Consider the following 23,661-nt stretch of genomic DNA (forward strand, 5'->3'; position numbering starts at 1 on the left):
TTTACTCTTCTATGGCGAAATAGTAACAACTTGACGAGTTACACCTGATATTATGCCGGGAAGTAAGATCCCTCATAAAACCAGTAGCGTAATGACTAATTTCTGATAGATTGTGACATAATATTAAAAAGACATAGCATCATATCTTATCCTTTTCCTTTCCCCTGCCTTTTCTTTCTCTTCTTTGTCCAGGAACATTAACATTATTTTTTTTTTGGGGGGGGAGGGGGCAAGTCCCCCACCTGTACTCCAGTGACGAAAACTGCAAAGAGAAAAATATGAAAAGTCTGAGCTCAAACGCACTAAAATTTCTTTGTTTAAATCTGTTTTTTAAATTCTTTACTTTTAAATGTCATTTAATTTCAAATTTTGTTCTACAATACCCAGTTATAAAAGTTATTCCTATTATACCATGATTGCAATTCAAATCCCAAACTCGCTGGAAACTACGATGTGTCGCAATTCCGATAATTTCCGCTGAAGTATTATGAATGTGATTTCACAATATACTTCGAACCCTACAAAATCAAGATCCGTGGTATCGCAAGAATATCGATAGATCGGGAGATTTCGGGGTTGTTTTACACACTCTTGCTTCATTGATTCTAACCGATTTCTTCACCATTGTATTCAGTCAGATCAACGAAACCGATTCCAAACCGATCGATGGTATATCATTGAAAAATATGTTATATATTTCGTCGATCTTCAATCGATCTTACAGTGTGACTGTAACATGAGATCCGCTCCCAAAGAAAGAAATCACCAACGCAAAAGACAACGAATATCTGAGAGATTCCATTCACATGACACACTCCAGGACAGGTGACAACGAAAGAATGCTACTGTCTAAATCACTCGGAGAATAAGCATTTGCAGATTCTTCTGACGATATCACTAAACTGTAAGTATACATGGAATAGGCCAATTTAATTATTTTCTGGATAGAGTTTTTCATTTTCATTACGTTGAGGAACATGCGATTGCATGTTTTGTAACAACGGAAGTCGAAATACACAATATTTACCGGAATAATATTTTGGTCATCTTCATCACGTTCATAAATTCTTCTACATAAAGACAGTTTAAACTCTAAGGCTTTTGTGAATGTTAAATGATGTGAATTTTATAGTGATTTTAGTCTCATCTGAATTTGAAAAAGAAATTGGAATTGCCGTCGTGTTTTCTCTATCTGATTATTCTTAGTGTAATATACTTAGTAAGATGCACTCGACCAGTCAAGATAAAAATACCAATGCGAGTGCGAGAATTTGTTTCCAAATTAAGATGTTAAGACGAAATATTCAAAGCTTTTTTTATCCCAAAAATAATTCGTATCAAACCAAACAATATGATCGAGTGCGAAGCACGGTCTAAAAATTATTGATATTCAGACCTGAAAAGGGAACAATATTTTATAAAAGCCCTTTTTATAGAAATTCATAAAGATGATAGGTATCTCCAAAAATAAATCGACCCAATAAGAGAGCGAAGCGCAAGCCTATTTTTTTTAATATTCAGAAGTTATGACTGAATATTCTAAGCACTCTTTGTAATCATCGACATGATGCATATCTAAACAATCAATGTGAGCGCGAATCGCGAGCTGAAAATTATCAATATTTAAACCTGAAATGGGGATACATTTTAGGGAGAAGTAATCACACGTTGCGTATCTAATTAGGTAATTAATGCAGGTACGAGGGGCGAGCTGAAATTGTTGATATACTGAATGGGGAAATTTGTAAGGAAAGTTCGTGGCCCTGGGAAGCGGGGGTGCTTCTTTTTGTTTTGTTTTTTTGCTTGTGAATTTTACATCAGCATCCCCGTTAAAAAAATAATTCCCAGGACTCTGGGAATATAAATTGATATATAGGATACGCATCTCATCAGCAAAATGCGAACGCGAGCTCATTGAAATATAATATATATACATTATATAATTTGAGATCAAGAGTATGGGGAGGGTCGTAGCAAGGTCAATACCAGTCTTCATCAAGCTTTCGGGCACATGTCCTTCACCAGGATCTAAACCAACATATAAAATAAAAAATATAGTCCTCCTAATAACAATGATAAATACAATGCAATATGTATAACGGAGATATAAACTGCAAATCCTTATGGGTAATCTACCTCCTAATATGCATTAAATGCAACATGCAGTAAACGTCGGGAAGACTGGATCAACACTATACACACGACTAAATAACACTAGATCAGAAGTAACCAATTAAACAAAAACAAACCCAACAGCATAACCTTCCCATACACCATGCATTTCAACCTTCCCGGGCACACAGTACACAGCATTAACATCACTGCCATCGAAATAGTAAAAAAACAAGAAACACAGCATCATCATGAAAAAGGAATCTCATTGGATACACAGCCTCAAAACATTAAGACCACGTGGTATAAACGTCGACCAATAAACGACCATTTTCACCCTCTAATAAACTCATCCCTATAACATCTGATCTCACTTCACACTTAAAGGATTCCAAAACCCAAGAACAGAAGCAATCTTATTGGAAAGAGTAAAATGAGAGGAACAATTTTTAAAAAAAGTTTCATCAAAATCGGTTGTGAAATAAGCAAGTTATGGACGATTAAAAAGTCTTGTACTTACTATGTGGATCCTCAAATTGGCAAACATGCTTCAAAATTTGATTTGATTGATTTGATTTGATTTATTGTTTTCTTCTGCATCCATAACATTTGTATAATACATTTTTCATAACATAATAAACATAATATGTTAGCATTTTTGGCATAAATTGTAAATAAAGATTACTAAATAGATAATTCCAGACAAAAATGATTAACTATATGATGTTCACAATTTGCAGGAGAAGGATTGTCATCATAAGCAGATTGCTTGAATAAAATGACAATCCCAAACTTATACTAATTGAATTAATACATTAATAAAGCAGAATGGGCATATTCTTTCAAATAGCTGAGGGTGATGGTGATATGATGTTGATGATGATGATGATGAAGGCCATGGAGATGATGATGGTCAAGATGAAGATATTGGTAATGACTAAAACGAAGGAGGAATAAATTCACGATAAAAAGGATACGACACAGAAATTTTACTTCAAGTATTCTGATAATAACATAGATTTAACGTTTGCCTTAAATGAGTGAAGAGACGAACATTGTTTAACAGGCTCTGGTAGAGAGTTCCACAAATCTGGACCATTGTGTCTTATGGATCTCTGCGCAATAAGCAATTTGGGGTTAATTAAATGGAAATTTGAAGAGTTACGGGTAGGGTATGAATGAATAGATGTATTCAGAGTATAAAAATTGTGGAATGAAGGTGGGAGCTTGTTATTTACGTACTTAAACATAAGTAGTAAGCTTTGAAGAGTATTTATGTCAAATACTGTTAGAGTCTTTAGTTTATGGAATAATGGATTTGTGTGTGATAAATATTGGGAATCAGTACAGATTCAAATTGCTTTTTTCTGTAATAAGTATATTGTATTAATTGTAGTTTTTGCACATGTTGCCCAAACTATGTTGCAATACGATATATAAGGCAATATCAATGAATTGTATAGTATGACAAGAGTTGTATGTCGAATTATATTCTTCATTTTGTAAAGTATACCAACGTTTCTAGAAATACTAGTAGTTATGTTCATTCCAATTTAAATTTTCATCTATTGTGACACCTAAAAACTTTGTTTCTCTTTTCCTTTTGAGAGGAATATTGTCTATGTTTATATTATAAGGAAATTCGTTACCATGTAAGTGTGTATGCTTGAAATATATAAAGTTTGTTTTGTCTATATTGAGTGAAAGCTTATTACACTTAAACCACAAAGATAGTTTTGGTACTATACAAGTGCTTCATGGACCCTCCAGGACATTATTTACTTTTGCTGAGTCAATGAATAAGATGTAGGCCTAGACTCGTTTGTGTGAGTGGGGAGGGTTGTAAGGGTGTGTGTGTGTGTGTGTGTGCGTGGCTCATATTTATGTCATGAATTTTGTTTTCTATTATTTGTTAATTTCATTTTTATGTTCTTTCCATGTCTCATCTGGTTTTGAATATGTTACTATCAAATCGTTTAAGCGCGTAAAATACTTTCGCTCTCGGATTTTATATTATCATAATTCCGTGGCCACCTTTCAAACAGCAATATATCAGGAACATAATCAAGTCTTTTTCGTATTTTTTTGTCTGGCGACGTTGAAACAAATCCCGGTCCGAACTATAAATTCCCTTGTGGTCATTGCGAGAAACCCGTCAAAAATAACCAAAATGGACTGTTGTGTACCACTTGTCAAAAGTGGTATCACACTAAATGTCTCGAGATCTCTTTAAATGAATATACTAGGCTGTATCAAAACCCAAATGAGAATTGGATATGTTTAACCTGTTCATTGCCGCCATTTTGTGACTCGATTTTTACACAATCCTTTATTGATGTTCAACCCACCTCAACAGTTAATGCACCTCCTATCCCTGAATTTAACACACCTACTGGAATTGATAAGGCTGTTTTATACAAATCATTTAATGATATATTTAAAGCAAAAGGGTTGCATTTCATTCATTTAAATATCAGATCCATTTTACATAAAATTCCTGAACTACGCGTCCTTCTCTATGAAAGTAGAATTTCAGTAATTGCAATTACAGAAACATGGTTGAATTCGTCCATAAATAATGAAGAAATTTATATCGATGGTTATTCTATATTAAGACGAGATCGTGCAGGCGACCATGGTGGTGGGGTCTGCCTTTATATTAAAAATGATATCGCATTTAATCTAAGAGAAGATCTTACACCTGATGGTATTGAATCATTGTGGATCGACATTTTATTACCACATACAAAGCCTATTACTTTAGGTGTAGTCTACAGACCCCCCAGAGACAATCACTTTATTGATTCTCTCCATGATATATTGGACATATTGACAAAAGATGATGAGGTTATTCTTTTAGGGGACATGAATATTTGTCTATTACAACAATCAGCACTGACCAAAAGATACAAGAATATTTTGAATTTATATGGTTTGAGCCAACTTATAACAAAACCCACCCGAACTACACCTACCACTTCTTCATTAATAGACCATGTAATTTGTAGTAAAGAAGAAAATATTTGTCAAAGTGGTGTCTTTGAAATTGGCTTAAGTGATCACTTTTTAACGTATTGTTCAAGGAAACTTATCAGGCCTGTATTTGGGCAGCATAGAACTATAAGCATTCGATGTATGAAAAACTATTGTGAAAATGATTTTAATTTCGTTTTATCTCAAATCAATTGGTCTGTTTTACTTGAATGTAATGAAGTGAATATTGCTTGGTCACACTTCAAAAGTATTTTCATGTCAGTAGTTGATAAGTGTGCACCTTTAAAACAAGTAAGAATTAAGCAAAGAACAGAAAGATGGATGACCAGTGAAATTATTGGTTTGATAAGACAACGAAATATAGCTTTCAGGAAAATGAAAAAGGATATTGGTAATTTAGAACTCGAAAGGAAATTTAAACTATTGCGAAATGTGGTACAAAGGAAAGTGAGGAAAGCTAAAGACGAATTTTTCCAAAATCAAATTGAAGACAATAAACATGATTCTAGGAAATTATGGAAAAATCTCAAAGAGTTAGGTGTGAAAAACAAACAAAAAAATATTCAGAAAAGTGTTATTAATATTAAAGGGGAACTATGTCATGATAATCTAAAGATAGCCAACGAATTTAACAATTATTTCACAACAGTGGCCGATAAATTAGCTTGTGAGCTCCCCATTACGGACAGAAGTGAGTTTGGGGCCGACAGTCCTAATTTAAAAAAAACTTTACGACAATAAAGGTATACAAAAAGGCTGTTTTAATTTTTCTCCTGTCACAGAAAAGTTTGTATTAAATGAATTATCCAAGTTGAAAATATCAAAAAGTACCGGACTTGACTTGGTTCCTGCTAGATTTTTAAAGGATGGTGCAAAAAACGTCTTTATTCCTTTAACTTACATTATTAACCTATCTATTTCAACTTGTACCTTCCCTGATGAAATGAAAATCGCTAAAGTCACACCATTACACAAAAAGAAAGACAAAACTCATGTTGGGAATTATAGACCTATTAGTGTGTTAAGCATAGTGTCGAAAATTTTGGAGAAATGCGTGTATTCTCAAATTGAGAAATACTTTAAAGAATACAAAATCATTTATGAATTTCAGTCTGGTTTTAGGAATGGTTATTCTACTGAAACATGTTTAATTCACTTGTTGGATTTTGTTAGGAATGAAATTTCCGAAGGCCGTTATGTTGGAATGGTTCTTCTTGACTTACAAAAAGCATTCGATACGGTTAATCATGAAATACTCTTAAAGAAATTAGAAGTGATGGGTTTGAATTTAGCATGTTTAAATTGGTTTAGGTCTTACTTGACAAATCGCCGCCAAGTGGTATCCATGCAAAATGTACTCTCATATTCTATGCCTATAAAGTGTGGAGTTCCTCAGGGGAGCATATTAGGTCCCATTCTTTTTATGTGCTATATCAATGATATGTGTATTTGTGTTAATGAAAGTAAATTACTTTTATATGCAGACGACAGTGTTTTACTCTATTCTGATACAAGTCCTAAGCTGATCGGTGAAAAACTTAGCTTAGAATTATCAAAATGTGTTAAATGGATGACAGATAATAAACTTAGCTTACATGTTGGTAAGACCGAAAGTATTTTGTTTTGTTCGCGGGCTAGGTCTAAGCATACAGATGATTTCAATATATACTATAACAATCAATTAATTAAGAGACAGAATTCCGTGAAGTATTTAGGCCTGATATTAAATAGTGATCTCTCATGTACATCTATGGTTGACTCTATTGTCAAAAAAGCTAATGCTCGCTTGAAATTTCTATACCGGCATCAAAATTGCATGAATACGAAATCCAGACGCATTTTAAGCTTTTCATTAATACAGTGTTTATTTGATTATGCTAATGCAGCATGGTACTGCAGTCTTGGAAAGGTTGATCAAAAAAAGTTTAGAATTATTCAAAATAAGATTGTTAGATTTATTACTTGCTTACACCCAAGAACACATGTTGGGAAGAATGAAATTGAAAAAGCTGGCCTTCTTCGCATAGACTTGAGGTCGCAACAACTTATACTTCACCATGTTCATAAAATTTTCTATTCAAACGAATATCATTACATCTCAAAAAACTTTACACGGTCATCTAATATTCACGGGCATGAAACAAGAAATAGTCTGTTTAACTTTGTTGTACCTATAAGAAAAGGTCAAATTGGCAACACATTTTATTATAATGGTATACATTTTTGGAATTCTCTCCCTAATCATGTTAAATCGGTTAAGACTTTTACACAATTTAAAAGAGTATTGAAACAACACTTTAAAAATGTCCCCACTCTGTAATGTTAAATATTCTTTCTAATTTCATGTGTATCATGTAGTCTTATATATAACTATTTAGTTATGATTTATTTTAATAATCAACTTGTTTTACATTCTTTCATCATATTTTGTTGTTTGCGTGAAAGTTTGATGTCAAACTTATCTGTACTTTTTCATATCTTAGGTTTAACGATTCATGATCTTGTATTAGTTACGATGCATTTAGCGCTATTTAAAAACTGATTATAGTATAATTTTCATATGTAACCTAGAAGTAATGATCGTTTACTCAACCTGTTTTACAATTATTTTAATCATATTTTGCGTAAATGGTTTTCATGGCAAACTTAATTGTTTTTGTCTTTTTATATATTAAGTTTTACAATTCTTCGTGTAATTTTAGTGGTCTAGACTTAATTGATGTAGTTTGTAGATTTCTATAGGTGTTTTTCATAGATGTACATTGTTGTCAATTACTGATGTAAGGACCCCATTGGAAATAAGCCATCTCGGCTTTCATGGGCAATCCTGTCAAGGTATACACGTACTGTTCATATTTTCATGTACTTGTTCACAGTTACCTGACAAATAAAATCAATCAATCAATCAATTGGTAACTCACGGTTAATTATATCTACTAAAGTTTCTAAGCTATTATGTGAACAAAAAATGTTGGTGTCATCTGCAAATAATAGATATGATAATAAAGGTGTTACAGAAGTCAAATCATTAATATATATTAAAAAGAGCAAGGGGCCTAGGATTGATCCTTGTGGAACTCCGCATTGTATTAACTGAAAATCAGAAGAAATATTATTGTGAATTACATATTGTTTTCTATTGGACAAATAACTCTTAAACCAAGATAGTGTAATTCCGCGAATTCCATAATTTCCAAGTTTTTTAAGTAATATCTAGTGGTCAAGAGTGTCAAAGGCTTTGCTTAAGTCCATGAATACGCCTATTATATGTTCTTTATTTGCCATTGCATTTGTAATTTTATCATATATTTGAATTAACGCCTGATCAGTCGAATGTCCTTTCCTGAATCCATATTGGTTAGAATTTAGAAAATGAAAAGTATCTAGAAACTTATAAAGTCTATTGTAAATAATCTTCTCTAATATTTTGGAAATGCTGGGAAGAATAGAAATAAGCCTGTAATTTGTTATTTCATGCGGATTGTCTTTTTTAAAAACAGGATTTACCTTTGCAATTTTTAGGGAATCAGGACATATTCCAGTGCTAATTGAGAGATTGAAAATATGACACAAAGGAGAGGCAATATAGTGTATGATCTGCTTAAGAAGGGAAGTACTAATTCTATCAATTCCCTGTGATTTGCTTGATTTTAGATTTTTTGTTATTTCAATTAATTCCTGAACATTTGTTGGGTTAAAGAATAAAGAAGAGTTAATGGGTGTGGGAAGAAATTTTCCAAAATTTTCATCAGTTCTGTCAAGTTATTTTGCTAAGGAGGGTCCTAAGTTAACAAAAAAAGAATTAAAGGTATCAGCTACATCTTCTGAATTTATTGCAAGATTATGAGCTGTGAAATTATCTTTGGGTAATGTTTTGGGTTTCTTGCCAATCAAATCATTTATAATCTCCCATGTCGCTTTCATGTTTGATTTGACTTTGCAAAGCTTCTCGGAATAATATAATTTGCGAGAAGCTCGAATTGTATTGGTTAGTCTATTTCTATAAGTTTTGTATTTATTTTTGTTTTGAATAGAAGGGTTCTTTAAAAATGACTTGTAAAGTTTATTTCGGGTACGTATGGATCTTAAAATTGCTTTAGAAATCCATGGCATTTTTGCCTTCTTTCTTTTGACCTGTGATATCAGGGGAAAATTTTTTCTCGTAAAATGTCTGCAATTTATTGTTAAAATTTGTGTAAGCAATGTTTGGATTAGACTCATGAAATACATCCAACCATTCTTCAATTGCAAGATCCCTTTTAAACGATTCAATGTTATTTTGAGATTCATTTCTATACATTGTCGATTTGAGTATATTTTCTTTTGGAATATCATTATCGCAAAATGAAAAAACCGGCAAATGATCCGAAATATCAGATATTAACAATCCGCTGGTAATATCTCTGTTTAATATATTTGAAAAAATGTTGTCGATAAGTGTTGATGAATGGTTATCAATTCTGGTCGGTTTATCTATATGGGGATAATAGCCAAATGAATGCATTGTGTGTAGGAATAAATCGTGTTCATTATTTTGGGATAACAGGTTGATGTTAAAATCTCCCATTAAATATATTTGTTTCTCTTCTTTTCTAATAGTATGAAGGCATGTTTTAAGGTCTTCACAAAATGAATTTACTTTATCATGAGGGGGTCTATAAATCAATCCAATAATTATATTTTTGCTTTTTGGCTTCGTGATTTCTATGAATAAAGTTTCACTCTGTTTTAATGATATTTCTTTCCTTACTTTGAATTGCAAATGTTCACTGATGTAAAATGCTACACCTCCTCCTCTTTGTTCTTCCCGGTCACGCCTAATGAGATTATAGTTTTGCAAACTGAATATGTTAGGTGAAGTATTGTGAAGCCATGTTTCCGTGACACCAATAATGGAAAATTTGAAATTGTTTATAGTGAAAAGTAATGATTCTAATGACTCAAAATTTTTGTTCAAACTTCGAGCATTAATATGAAGCAAACTGAATTTATGTTCCATGTCTCTAAATCTATATAGAAGTAAAATCTTCAGTTGAGTAATAGTTATTATCAGATGATATATTGTTTGTATTGAAAATAGAAAAAATGTCCATGTCATTACTCAGGAGGAATATTTAATATTACCAAAAACTTAAGATTATTGGTATGACATGTGATTTGTGTGTAAATTTTCTGTGTCGTGACAGCAAGATGGTGATGAGATGAAGAGAGGATGAAGTTTAAAAAAACTAAAAATGGATGAATGTGAAATAGAATTTGCTGTTGGTGATTATGATGATGATGGTTATTATGATGATGATGATGAAAATGATGACAATGATGACAATGATGATGGAGTTGATGATTGGAGAATTCAAATCCTACAACCGGAATCTGATGAATATTCATAATTGAAATGTAATGAACACTCTTATTTCTGAGTGTCTCAGCCATGATTTGTATATGAAGGAACCTTTTAAACACGAAATATCAGTGGCACTGTAATAATAAGGATACAAAATAAAGGTTTCGATCCTATCGAAAAAATATACATTTATATATATTGATATAATTGGTCATCGGCATCACGAAGTGTCTCAGAGGTCTGAGTCAACCCAGAATCAAAGAAAAATTTTAATTTGTTAATTTCTAATGAGATGCAAATTGTTAAATATCTCGTTAAATTTCAGAGTCTTTTATTTTTCATGATCGATCACTTGTGTTGGTATTCAAAATAAAAAAGTAAATTCTAAAAGCTAGAAATTAAACACAAGTTTCTCAAAATTGGTTCATGACCTCTGAAAGAAGGATAGTTCGTGAAAATGATGATAAATTAGCACATAATGTCATGTGCAACCAAAGGGTGGTGCAACAATGGATATGCGTGGTATAATCACATAATGCATGGTTGCATAGGGCCTATACACATAATGGCTGCATACAGGTTGATTCAGCAAAAGCTGGTGGATGCGAGGAAGGGAAAATTTCACTTGTCAATAAATGTCTGGACGATCAAATGATTATAAAAACTGCCCTGACCTGGCAACGGGTAATGCATGGACAACGTGATGAGTTTATTCACCGATTAATAACAATGGAACACCCCGTCACGTCACATGGCCACCGAGATAGCAAGAAACATGTATAAAGGTACGGTCCAGTAAACCGCCATAGGCACAGTTGATATTTCCCGGAAACAAAGCAATGAGGTGTCCCTAAACTCACTCATATAGTGAATTGCAGCAATCAGGAAGTTGATTACATAAAACATTTGTTTTCCCTTCCCTATGTTTATCGATTTAGTCTAATTTTTCACTTGAGGCGCCAAAAACAAGATAAAATAAAATGACAAATCGAGCCTTCCAATTGATATCAGCTCACGGTGAATAAACTACATTCGCGTGTGCACCTTCACATTCTAGCTACACAGCAATAAAACAAAATTAGATCCACAAAATACATCCACATATTAGAGTCTCACAATATGTGATGAAATATGTGAAGTATACTAATGGTAGTCACTTTATTAACAATATCTGCAGACATTTCGCATCTCCAGTATAAACAAAGAAAGATTCACATAGAGATAGATTTAGTGTACACTTTCACAACTAGCTAAATGAATCTCATGATATATTGAAATTTAATTGTGGTGTTTACAAAGACAATATAATATATTCAATATTTTCCTTCTAGATAATCTAGAAATTAACGCATTTAACTGAAGCTCTATGAAGACTTACAAGCAGTTGTTATCCCTCGAACAAAAACACAACCACATATTTTCACAGTTTGTGGATTGAAAATCTCTAATAATGTATATTGAAATATACTTTGTATATTGATGATAATCTTATGTTAATAAAAATATCTGCAGAAAATGACAAATTTCAAATATTAAATCCACATAGAATTATGTATGTTTGGATAAAATATTACCTCATATCTCACGTTTGGCAAATGCATCTCACTGTATATATGGTTTGTATACTAATGATAGTCCAATGTTTAACAACTTTGCAGTCCGATCTCATATTAGTAAAAGATTTAACAAGAGCTAGATATATTTGATACAAAAAAGACACATTTATTTTTTAGTTATGATTGAAAAAAAGTGTCTACAGAGTCGTTACATTCCAAGTAAAAGATTGCTAATGAATCGAATGTATTTTAATAAAATATAACCGCATGTAAACATTCACATCTATGAGTCTCAAGATATATTGTCAAATTATTCAGATTTGGTTGTTTACAAAATAATTTATTTAATAATTTCCTCGAACAAAACACAACCAAATATTTTCAACTTTTGACTGAATGGATCTGATAATATATAGTGAGATATGATTAGTATATGCTTTGATGACAATATCTGCAATAGTTGTCACATTTGAAACAGAAGTTCCACATTGAATTAGATGTATTTTATGATTATATATATTTCACATTTCGTGAAACATTTGTATACTTATAATAGTCTTGTTGTTAACATCTGCATAAATCGTCACTATTCAAGTTAAAGATAGATCCCTACTCGGATGTATTTGAGCAAGCTATATACAACCGCGTGCAAATTCATATGTAGTTAGATGAAATACACACTGTATCTCCAATTCATTCAAATTGATTTGTTTACAAAATTGTTTATCGTTTCATTATACAATCTATATGAATTGTGACATTAATATTTTTCCTTTCCCCAAACAACAAAACCACATAATATCTGCACATTTGGCTGAATGGATATCATAATAAGTGCATAGTAAGGTGTGAAGATATTATATTTAGCAATCTCTGTAGAAATTGACAGATTTCAAATAAAAGAATGGCTGATTTTGTGGACAACTCTCCATTTGTTTTGTACACATATTTTCAGATTTTCCCCTTTATCTTACATATTTCACATTATCTCCTCCTGACCTTGACATATATGGTGTGGATTATATTTTCCCCTGACATATGTTGTGCTCAGAAGGAGGCAAGATGCAATTTGAAAGATAATGAGGAATATCTGAAAATTTGTGTACAAAACAAATGGAGAGTTGTCCACAAAATCAGCCATTTTGAAGCACGTTTGCCAATTTGAGGATGCCCATAGAAAGTACAACAAGAGTTTTCAAACTCCCATAACTTGCTTATTTCATAACCGATTTTGATGAAACTTTTTTTAAATTGTTCCGCTCATTTTACTCTTTCCAATCAGATTACTTCTCTTCTTGGGTTTTGGTTTCCTTTAACTTTACCATGTTTACTGTCAACAATTCAGTTTGCTCACTGACCTTACAGTAACTATATATTTTTATACCTCGTTATATATTGATTCACCATTATACTTTCTATGAATAACTGGTTATTATTAACGGACTATAATCACTTATCTCCATATAAATAAATACATGTATGTGCATATATTGCTCTGCCCCTGCAATGAGCACTTTCGGAAACCTCAACCAATCCCATACCAAGTGTATACACACACACACACCCACACACACGCACCCTCACACACACACACACACACACACACACATATATATATATATATATATATATATATATCCTCACCTAAAAAGGGAAAGCTTAATGATTGAAGAGGATTTGTATATCCCTTCTCAAATCAACGCGTGATGAAAAGCTTTGACAATATTATTAAACCAGAAAAAAAAACATGTATGAAGAGTAGGGGAAGGTGAGGTAAGTTGTGACACTTTTTGCATTTTGCATGTTAGAATTGATATGACTAATAATATTGTAGAAATAAGTACCTTGCCTTTAAATTTAATTCTTGGGAAATATTTTTCACCTGTATATAACTTTCTACCCCCACATTGAAAGTCATCGGGACCTTTGAAAAAACGATGTCAAATGGCTCAACTTGCCCCATATGTGGGGTAAGTTGTGTCACCGCGTCTGGGGTAAGTTGAGCCACAAAAAACTATGTACAAAATGTATGCGGGAATCATACAAAATGTATGAGGGGAGAACCAGCATGTCAATTTTTTGTTTGAAGTCTTTTCACTTGCTAATTCTCTATAAATACTAACATCCTTTAAAAGGAAAAGAGCAGTCATGTAAATTTGCTCCTTTCAGCCAGCATTTCAATCGATTTTTATGGTTTGTTTGTTTTTAAAGATACATTACCATAGGAATTACCATGGCTCAACTTGCCCCGTGCTGTTTGGCTCAACTTACCCAGTCGGAACTTAGTGCGATAATTTTGTATCCACACATTTATTATGCATCCATCATATAAAATACTATGACAAGAATGAAGATCCATACCTGGACTAATAATGTTGTTATCAAGTCTTTATTATATTCAAAGACGTGTGTGTTTATAAAGCACTTATCTATTTCACACTCTTTTTTACTTTTTTGGCTGAAATTCATGTTTTTCCCTCTAAAAAACTACGTTTTGTTTCAAAGTTAAAAACAATGTGGTGGGGTTAGGGGTTATGCTATGGGTCATCAATACATGACACCACCACAATGTCTGACTCATTCATTATTGGCCTGGGGCTGGTGGCTCAACTTGCCCCTATGCTCAACTTACCTCGCCTTCCCCTACACATTTCTTATGCATTCATCATATAAAAGATTATGACAAGAATGAGAATCAATACCTGGACTAAAGTAACAATATTGTTCTTATTTCTATAATATATTTAAAGACGTGTATGGGTAAAAAGCACTTATATATTTCACACCCTTTTTCACTTTTTTTGGCTGAAATTTGCATTTTTCCCTCTAAAAAAGTTCTTTTTGTTTCAAAGTTGAAAAAAGGTGGTGGGGTTAAGGGTTATGCAATGGGTCATCAATACATGAAACCACCACAATGCCTGACTCACTCATTATTGGGGGTGGTGGTTCAACTTGCCCCTATGCTCAACTTACCCCGCCTTCCCCTAAGTATCAAAAGGCAATCCCGCAGCTAGAGATGAAAAGAGATGATATTTGCGTTTAGAAAAAAAAAAAATTCAATTCTTTAAGAGAATAAGTATATCACTTATCAAAAGTTGGAACGAATATTCATCCTTGGGTAAAGACATACAAGATTCATTTTTCTAAATGTGTTGGAAAGTGCATTACCATTGTATAGCATATATCAAATCACTTTCAGTGAATGATTGTCTTTTTATGGGCCTTTATTCCTTTGCCTTTTCTCTTCACTTTTTGTTATCCTGTTCTTTATTTGCCCCCCTTTCCCTTTTTTGAGCCCCCTGAAAGTGGCGCACGGGGAATGTGCCCCCTTGCTTCCCTTGCTAGATACGCCACTGATGGTAACTTTGCAATGCTAAGTATTAAACTACCATGGATACATTGATTGTGACTGGCTGCTGAGCCCTAGTGTAACCGTCATCATTGTAGTTGTCAAAATCGCAAACATATACCATGTTTGTTGGCCGCAAGCCCTCTTAAAATATTTTTTTCGTTTGCCTCCAGGACGGAGAAACACGCTGGTTGAAAATGCCCTTTTTTCAAGATCGACAGACACAAACTGGAGATGGCCCAGCAGAACATCTACCTCGACCACCGCTAACCAAAGCACAGAAAGCTCGCATTGCGGCAGCCATAACTGGAATTACTCTTGGGTTGACAGCAACTATAGTCATCAGTGTCGTCATACCTGGTCTTGGGTTTGCAGCTGGTGGTATCGTCGCAGGTTCAGTGGCAGCGTCTTCGATGTCCTCAGCCGCAATTGCCAGTGGAGGGGGCGTTGCTGCAGGAAGTACCGTAGCAGTCCTCCAGGCCATAGGAGCTGGTGGGGCTGCCACCGCTGCTTCAGCCGCTGCAGGAACAACGGCTGGTGCTCTTACTGTAAGCCAGATAGTCGAAGGTGTCATCAGGTTCAAGAAAGGGCGGAAAGACGTCTCAACAAGCGAAGCAGAGATAGTCGAAGGTGTCATCAGGTTCAAGAAAAGGCGGAAAGACGTCTCAACAAGCGAAGCAGAGACTCAAACTGACAGTGACTAAAGAGCAGATTGCCTGCATAAATCTAGTTGAAGTGAATCAAAATAGCAATAAAAACAAAACTCGATCCCCCTTATCTCTATAGACAGGGTGAGGGGATCAGTTTTTCATTACCTTTATGGAAACTACAACGTATTTTTTTTTAAATTGGCCGCTAAGCCATGTTGCCATTGAAGTTCGATTTGATTTGTTTTATTTTTTGTCTTCTGCAACATTCTTATAAAATACAATTTTCATTACGCAACAAACACAATATACCGGTAATTGATTTCGGTATGAATCATAAAGAAAAAAACTAAATAAAAAAAGTCATTCTAAACAAACATGATCTACTACCCCCCGCCAAAAAAAAAATACAGTTTGCAAGAGACTAAAAGCAGATTACTTGAAAAAATGACAACCCCGGAATAAAACTCATTAAATTAATAAATTCATTAATAAAGCAGAATGGAAATGTTATTTTGTCATTAATTTTATAATGATGAACATGGAGATGATAAGAATGAGGATGATGGTGACAATGGTGAAAATGAAGGCCATGATGGAGATTGTGATGGTCATGGGAGATAATTTGGTGATAAAGTGATTTTATGATTAACTGAAACACTGACACAGAAAACTTACTTCAAATATTCTGATAATAAAATTGATTTAATATTTGCCTTAAATGAGTAAAGAGATGAAATTTTTTCGATAGACTCGGGTAGAGGGTTCCATAAATCGGGACCGTGTTGTCTTATTGATCTCTGTGCATAAGCAAGTTAGGGATGATTGGGTGAGAACTTGAAGAGTTCCGTGTAGGGTATGAATGAATAAATGTGTTTAGTGTATAAAATGAAGATGGAAGCATGTTATTTACGTACTTGAACATCAGCAGTAAACTCTGTGAAGTGAATTTATGTCAAATACTGTTAGAGTCTTTAGTTTATGGAATAATGAGTTTGTGTGTGCTAAATAAATACTGCAAATCAGTATAAATACGAATAGCCTTTTTTCTGTAATAGATATATTGCATTAATTTTGTTTTTGCACACGTTTCCAAAACTATATTGCAGTACGATATATAGGGTAAAATTGATGAATTGTATAGTGCGACAAGGGTAGTTTGTAGAATAATATTTTTCATTTTGAAAAGTACACCGACATTTCTCGAGATATGCAACGTACGTGTTCGTTCCAATTTAAATTCTCATCTATTGTAACACCTATTGTAATGATTTTGTATCATTTTGTCTTTTCAGAGGAGTATTGTCTATGATTATATTGTAAGGAAATTCAGCAATATGTGAATTTGTATGTTTGAAATACATAAACTTTGTTATATATATATATATACATGTATATCAAGTGAAAGTTTATTACACTTAAAGCATATAGTTTTGGTAATTCACTATTAATTTTATACATTAAAGTTTCTGAACTATTATGTGAACAAAATATGTTTGTGTCATCTGCAAAAAATACTAATGATAACAAAGGCGTTACATAAGTCAAATCATTGATATATATTAAGAAAAGCAAGGGGGCCAAGATCGATCCTTGTGGAATTCCACATTTTATTGATTGAAGGTCAGAAGAAATATTGTTAATTACATTTCTTTTTTATCTGATAAACTCTCAAACTATGATAATGCGATTAATCTAACATCAGTATAACATCAAATGACTCCGGAAAAATGGGAGGTTCATTCACCAAAAGTCAATGATTCGTACAAATAGGACAAAATACGTGATAATTACGTGGCAAATGAGGGTATACCTCGCAGGTAACTTCTTCTTTGATTATATAGGATTTATCATTTCTCTACCGCAATAATAACAACTTTATTTGCTTAAAAATTGCATGCTGGCTGATACTACTAGTCGATTGGAATAAATTGAACAGAATAAAGAGAATATGAACAGCAAATATGTCCATTTTGACCCTGATTCGACGTGGCCTTTGTCGATCCTGTTTACTCTGTCAATTTAGTCTCGACGAATCAAGTACTGGCACATGAAAGCATTATTTTACTCAACAATTACTGTATATCTTTCTATCATACAAACTGACAAGCGCCGACGATTCGAGCCATTATTAATACAAATCTCAGTGATATGTGACATTGCGAATTTTGCCATTCAAGTAGGATCAATGCATTGTACCCACATTTTGTCCTCATACGACCAAGGGAGTGTTTCCTGAAGCATCTTATCAGTGAATCTGAATTATTAATTTGTTCCGAGCCAGTCAGACGCAAGGATTTCATTAGCTTATAACAGTTGTCAATGAAAATAATTGACAATTGTTCTCATGAAAGGCTCCCCACTTCAGAGGCGCCAATTTCTTTCGAGTTGACGTCGAGCATTTTTATGACATCGTAGATTTTGTAAAACACCAGGTGATTCGTAAATAATTTCAATTCTGTGTCAATTTTTTCATGAAAACAAGAATGAAAGGCGTATTGCTGTAGTGGGTATTTATTTCTGTTCAGACCTTTGCTTTCTCCAACATGGTATCAGGGGCGGATCAGGGGCGGAAATCTCTCCCAAAAGGAAGGGGGGACAAGGGTCTGGAAAATTTGACAAGCAAAAAAAAAGGCTATTACCTAAAATCTAAGGTCATTTCGACGAAAATATATTTGACAAGCAAAAAAAAAAAAGGTCATCTCGTCCCAAAACGCACGTTTTATTCCAATTTTGAGTGATATATTTCTTAGCATCACCAAAGACCCAAAATAGTAGGGGGACATTTGATATTGTGTCCCCCCTACTATTTTGAGTAGGGGGGACACGTCCCCCCTGGGATTTCCGCCCATGCATGGTATACATGTATTAAAGCTGCGTCGCGTCTTTGATGGCAAATGAAGAAGAATAGAGAAATACAAATAATAGTTAGGAAAAGGTTTTTCAGCGAGTAGACTGGCCTTGATGATCTGGACAGTAAAGCATCGAAGACATTCCTTACCTTAAGGAGATTTTATTTCCTGTGGGTGAAAATGGTGACTGTTTCCGTATAACAAAGGCGCTAACCCAACCCGCTGCAAAGAGATCCTATCGAGCTACGAATCGTTGAACTGACAACAAGATGCGACCTAGGAGAAAATGAAATGTTCTTCAGTCAAATGGAAGAATACAAGAAAAATTAGGAGACGCACATCGATAAAGCCATCTTGTTGGAATGAGAAATACAGGCAATTTGATGAATTCAGACGAAAATAACTTGATATTACTTTTCTAAGAGGAGTTAGAAGGATATTCTTTACGTTTGATGCTTTTGTGAGAAGGGTATTTGTAATCTTCTTAAAGGAGAGGAAAGAATTAAAACACCTTGCATTGTGGAAAATCAAAATAAAGATAGATGAACGAATTCCTTCCTTCACATTTTCCTTTAATTTATTGAAAAGAATGATGAAGATGGGGACTTCTTTGGAAGTAATACAAACCAATATTAAAATCAATAAAACTCATATATAAGGGTTACAAAACGATTAAATCTTACTGATAAGATTATCAAGAATATAATGTCTTGAAATTGTAACCGACATAAAGAAAGGGATAACACACGGCATGAGTCTCGCTGAAGGTCACCAAATAAATAAAAGTAGCGATAAACCATTTCAGAGCGATTGTATACAAGGATATTTTGCCGGAAGATGACTATTTTCTATTAAAATCAACTTGCATTATGCGTTATTTTGCAAAAATGCAAATTTCTCCGAAAGCCTTTGAAACCATGTATTTCTCCGATTGCCAGTTGTGATGCTATTTGGTAAAATGAAACTGAGAAACAAGTTTGTTCCTTGATTTAACCAAGGTTATTGTTACGTATGCACAATCAGGGAATAGAATACTTTGGCAGCGATTTTGTTGAAGCAAGCAATAGTAGCAAATTCAATATGGCGTCTTCGGTGTAAATGCAGGGATGAAACCCCCTCCATCTCGATTAAAAGAAAACTGCAGGTTAAAATTCCGCTTAACTTCTTGACTACTGAAATGTGTGTTTCTCATAGGCTTTCTATACGGGCCATGTAATCCCGGAAGGTGATGGATTAATGTAGGTTTCGGTAAGTCTTGCAATCGGGGTTTTATGGCACTTAGTTGATAATACTCCTCACATCTGAAAAAAAAAATGAGTTGCTTTGCTCTTTGTTTCTGGCTACGCCGTGTAATAACAATTTATTTTGACACACTTTAGAACTTGGAACAGTGAACATAAATGACAAACTTAAGTTAATGTAGGCGTATTGTTTAATTGAAAGCGAGCAAACATTTGGCTTTTTGAGCGGTTTGGTTCGTGGACAATATTGAACACGCGTATGCAGCCACTGACGTGTAACATAATAGCAAGTTAAAAGGGAGCGTCAACATTTTGGCATAATGTACCGTAGATATTGACAGATTGAGACATTATTATGAAGAAAGGCATTTGTCTTGCTTATAGGTGAATAGTTTCCAATTGACTGACAAGTAATTATATTTCTGCGTCTAACGGCGAACGGTGATTGCTCGACATTAGGGATATAATGTAATAATAAAGGTCGGGACAATGGCATCCTTTACTGACTAAAAGAATCATCATTTCATTTCTATCGAGAGACAGTGGTTCACTCAAACTACCGGCAACCTATGAATACCGTTATTCCCTCGCAATGGTAGTAACGACTGCTTATGAAGAAACCAATGCAACGACAGCTTTTGAATTCAGCCACTATGGCTATCGAATTCTGGCAGCAAGTATTTTGTGTCTCATGACAGTTGTAGGTGTCGTCGGGAACAGCCTCGTCATCATAGCGGTGTATTTCTCAAATAAACTCCAAACTACAACAAACGTCTTTGTGGCATGCCTAGCAGTGACAGATCTTCTGAATTGCCTTTTCTTTCCTGTGCAGGTTGTTTCTGTACTCACCCGCAATGGTCCGCCACCGATCGGGTCTTTGTGCGCCATTGCAGGAGGGATCATCATCACTACCAATGTAACAAGCATTGTCCTTTTGACGATGATTGCCTTGAACAGATGGATCAAAATCACTCGATCACACCATACTTATACACGAGTATATACTCGAAGGAATCTCGTGTTGATGGTCATCATAAGCTGGATCTATCCACTTATTTCCATGATCATTCCCCAGATCGCTGGCCAGGGAAGCCTGGGATATTCAAAACGTTATAAGACCTGCGTCTGGAGCGATGAACAACAAGACGACTTTTTCATGCCGATGGTGTTTTCATTCTCCGTCATGTCGGCTTTTGTGGTGATAACCTCGAGTTATGTCAGCATCGCTTTCCACGTTCGCAGGCAAGCTCGTCGGATAGCTGTCACGCGAAGCAATCCAACCAAAGCTTCTAGGCAGAATAACCAAAATGATGTTTCAACCACAGGCCTCCCTCCGATTTCCACGCTAAACACGGGAGCCCTTCAGATAGTCGAGCCACAACAACACGCCAATCCATGGAACGCACGGGAAATAAGAGTGACCAAAAATCTTGCCACTGTCGTCTGTGTATTCTACGTGTTGGTCTTGCCTTATGGCGTCTGTTCCATCGTCCCCGATAGCTACATTCCCTTTATCTGCTTCTCAATTCTGATTCTTAGCAATTCCATAGTCAATCCTATTATTTATGCTTTCAAACATCCCGTTTTCAGTCAGGTTTTCATCTATATCTTTAAGTGTCGCTTGGACAGCTTGCCAGAGCCTTCCCGTGGATTAAGGTACATCTTGCGACATCGTTAAATCTCGTTCGTGTGTAACCAAAATGGGGTTCGGTTCAGGAGTATCTTGCCTTGGAAGATCAGGGAAAGGATTTTTTAAAGAATATATTGTCAACGTTATACCCGATGGTGAACCTGTTATTCCTCACTCAGTTTCTTTGATAGCGTCAACATGTCATTGCACTTTGCGAAAGCAAATTAAGTGTTTAAGCGATTTGATTTACCTGTTCGCCTTGTTTAGTTCAGTGACCATTGGAAGAAAATATAGATCATTTCGTCTAGTTTATTCGTGTGCAACCCAATTGATCTGAAGGATGAACGAAGTACAAATGTATAATTTTGAAAGATGTCGATTTTTGTAAAATTTCAATAATTTCTGATGGCATTAGAATAATATATATACACTAAGAAAGCCACCTGTTGAACTTTGCATTGACTATAGAGGTGATTTTGTCTGATTTTAAACAAGGAGGAAATATTTTCCATTCCATATTCAGGAGAAAAGGAATACGCCTATTCTGATAGTGTTGTAATATCAATCAATTTTTTTTTTAGATTCGATTTGATTAACAGAAAATGTATCTCAATGTTCAATTTCATGACAAGAATAATATCTTACTCGCTTGAGATTTTTTTTTATAAACATTTGTGTATTTATTAGCATGATTAGTATTAAAGATGTTGTATTCTAATTACGAAGTATTGCAATATAAGTTTTTATCCACGGCACGATTTCTTTAAAACTTTTCATTAAAAAATGATAAAACTAGGACTGTGTACTGAATAAATACAAATCGAAAAATGAAATAATAACGAATAGGTTTCTTCCACCAATTATTTACCATGACCACTCGTTTTACAGTTACCAAACTTTTGTGATAATAACAGTACTTCTATAAAATCTTATGAGCTGTTGTTACACTAGTGTAGGCCTATACTTGATTTTCATTCTCAATTAATTTTAGTTCTAAAAATACACTCTCGAACTCTTGAAAGATAAAGAAAATAAAAAGGTTGCTGATATATTCTGGTGCTTTATTCTTTGACTTAAAACGCGCATTTGACTCAGTAAATCATAAAATTTTGCTGTATAAATTAAGAAAATATGGTATAAAGGACAGAGAATTGGAATGGTTTGAAAGCTATCTAGGTGATCGAGTACAATGTGTTGTAGTTGATGGTGCTCAGTCTGGGTTTCGATCTATTAATTCTGGAATCCCACAGGGATCAATATTAGGGCCCCTTTTGTTTACAATTTTCATCAATGACCTTTGTAATTTGTTTGTACGCTGATGATGCAGCAATATTTTGCCAATTCAAGGAAATTGCAACTGTTGAAAAAACACTTAAACATGAGTTAAAAAAGATAGTTGATCACATTTAATAGGATGATTTAACATTGAATATCAAAAGGTGCAAGTGGCAGGGACAAATTTTTCGGAGTCAAACCTAGAATTTAGGGTACTTTTTTATGAACTCCCTTGTAAATGAACATCTTTAAATTCTTGAATGGGATACTCAAAATGGGCATAGGCTACGAAAGAACATGATGACCTTGGATTGCTTCCCTGTATAACGCATTAGTCTATAAAATATTGTATTGTCAAGAATAGAGTCAAATCACGGTAAACAGATGCATCGATCTTGAGGGCAAGGGCGATCGCCCCCATGAAAATATCGGGGGACTTATCGACTTGACCCCCCCCCCCAAAAAAAAAAAAATGAAAATAATATGCCATGAAAAATATTGTTTGAAAAGGTATCGGAAAGCATATGAGCAAACAAAATTCTAACTTTTCGCGCCGCGGCTCTCACATGCAAACTTTTACGCGCAGAGAGAGCCTAAATTCAGCCCACCCCCCCCCCCGGCATCTGAACTAGTGTTCGACATCCCTGACTCTATACCATGG

At 34.3% G+C, this 23,661-nt stretch overlaps 2 protein-coding genes across 2 annotated transcripts; both read left to right on the forward strand.

Moving 5' to 3' along the window:
* The first annotated feature begins 724 nt into the window (after positions 1 to 724).
* On the forward strand, positions 725 to 17,944 carry LOC121432004 (interferon alpha-inducible protein 27, mitochondrial-like). Its single transcript, XM_041629814.1, has 2 exons — positions 725 to 904; positions 15,529 to 17,944. Exon 2 carries the CDS (start codon positions 15,553 to 15,555, stop codon positions 16,057 to 16,059), a length of 507 nt encoding a protein of 168 aa, XP_041485748.1. The 5' UTR covers positions 725 to 904; positions 15,529 to 15,552; the 3' UTR covers positions 16,060 to 17,944.
* A 2,743-nt stretch (positions 17,945 to 20,687) lies between these two features.
* LOC121432157 (adenosine receptor A1-like) lies at positions 20,688 to 21,773 on the forward strand. The gene has a single exon (XM_041630014.1). It carries the CDS (start codon positions 20,688 to 20,690, stop codon positions 21,771 to 21,773), a length of 1,086 nt encoding a protein of 361 aa, XP_041485948.1.
* The last annotated feature ends 1,888 nt before the right edge of the window (positions 21,774 to 23,661 follow it).

The sequence above is a fragment of the Lytechinus variegatus genome, chromosome 18 (assembly GCF_018143015.1).
Source record: "Lytechinus variegatus isolate NC3 chromosome 18, Lvar_3.0, whole genome shotgun sequence".
Lineage (NCBI taxonomy): Eukaryota > Metazoa > Echinodermata > Echinoidea > Temnopleuroida > Toxopneustidae > Lytechinus > Lytechinus variegatus.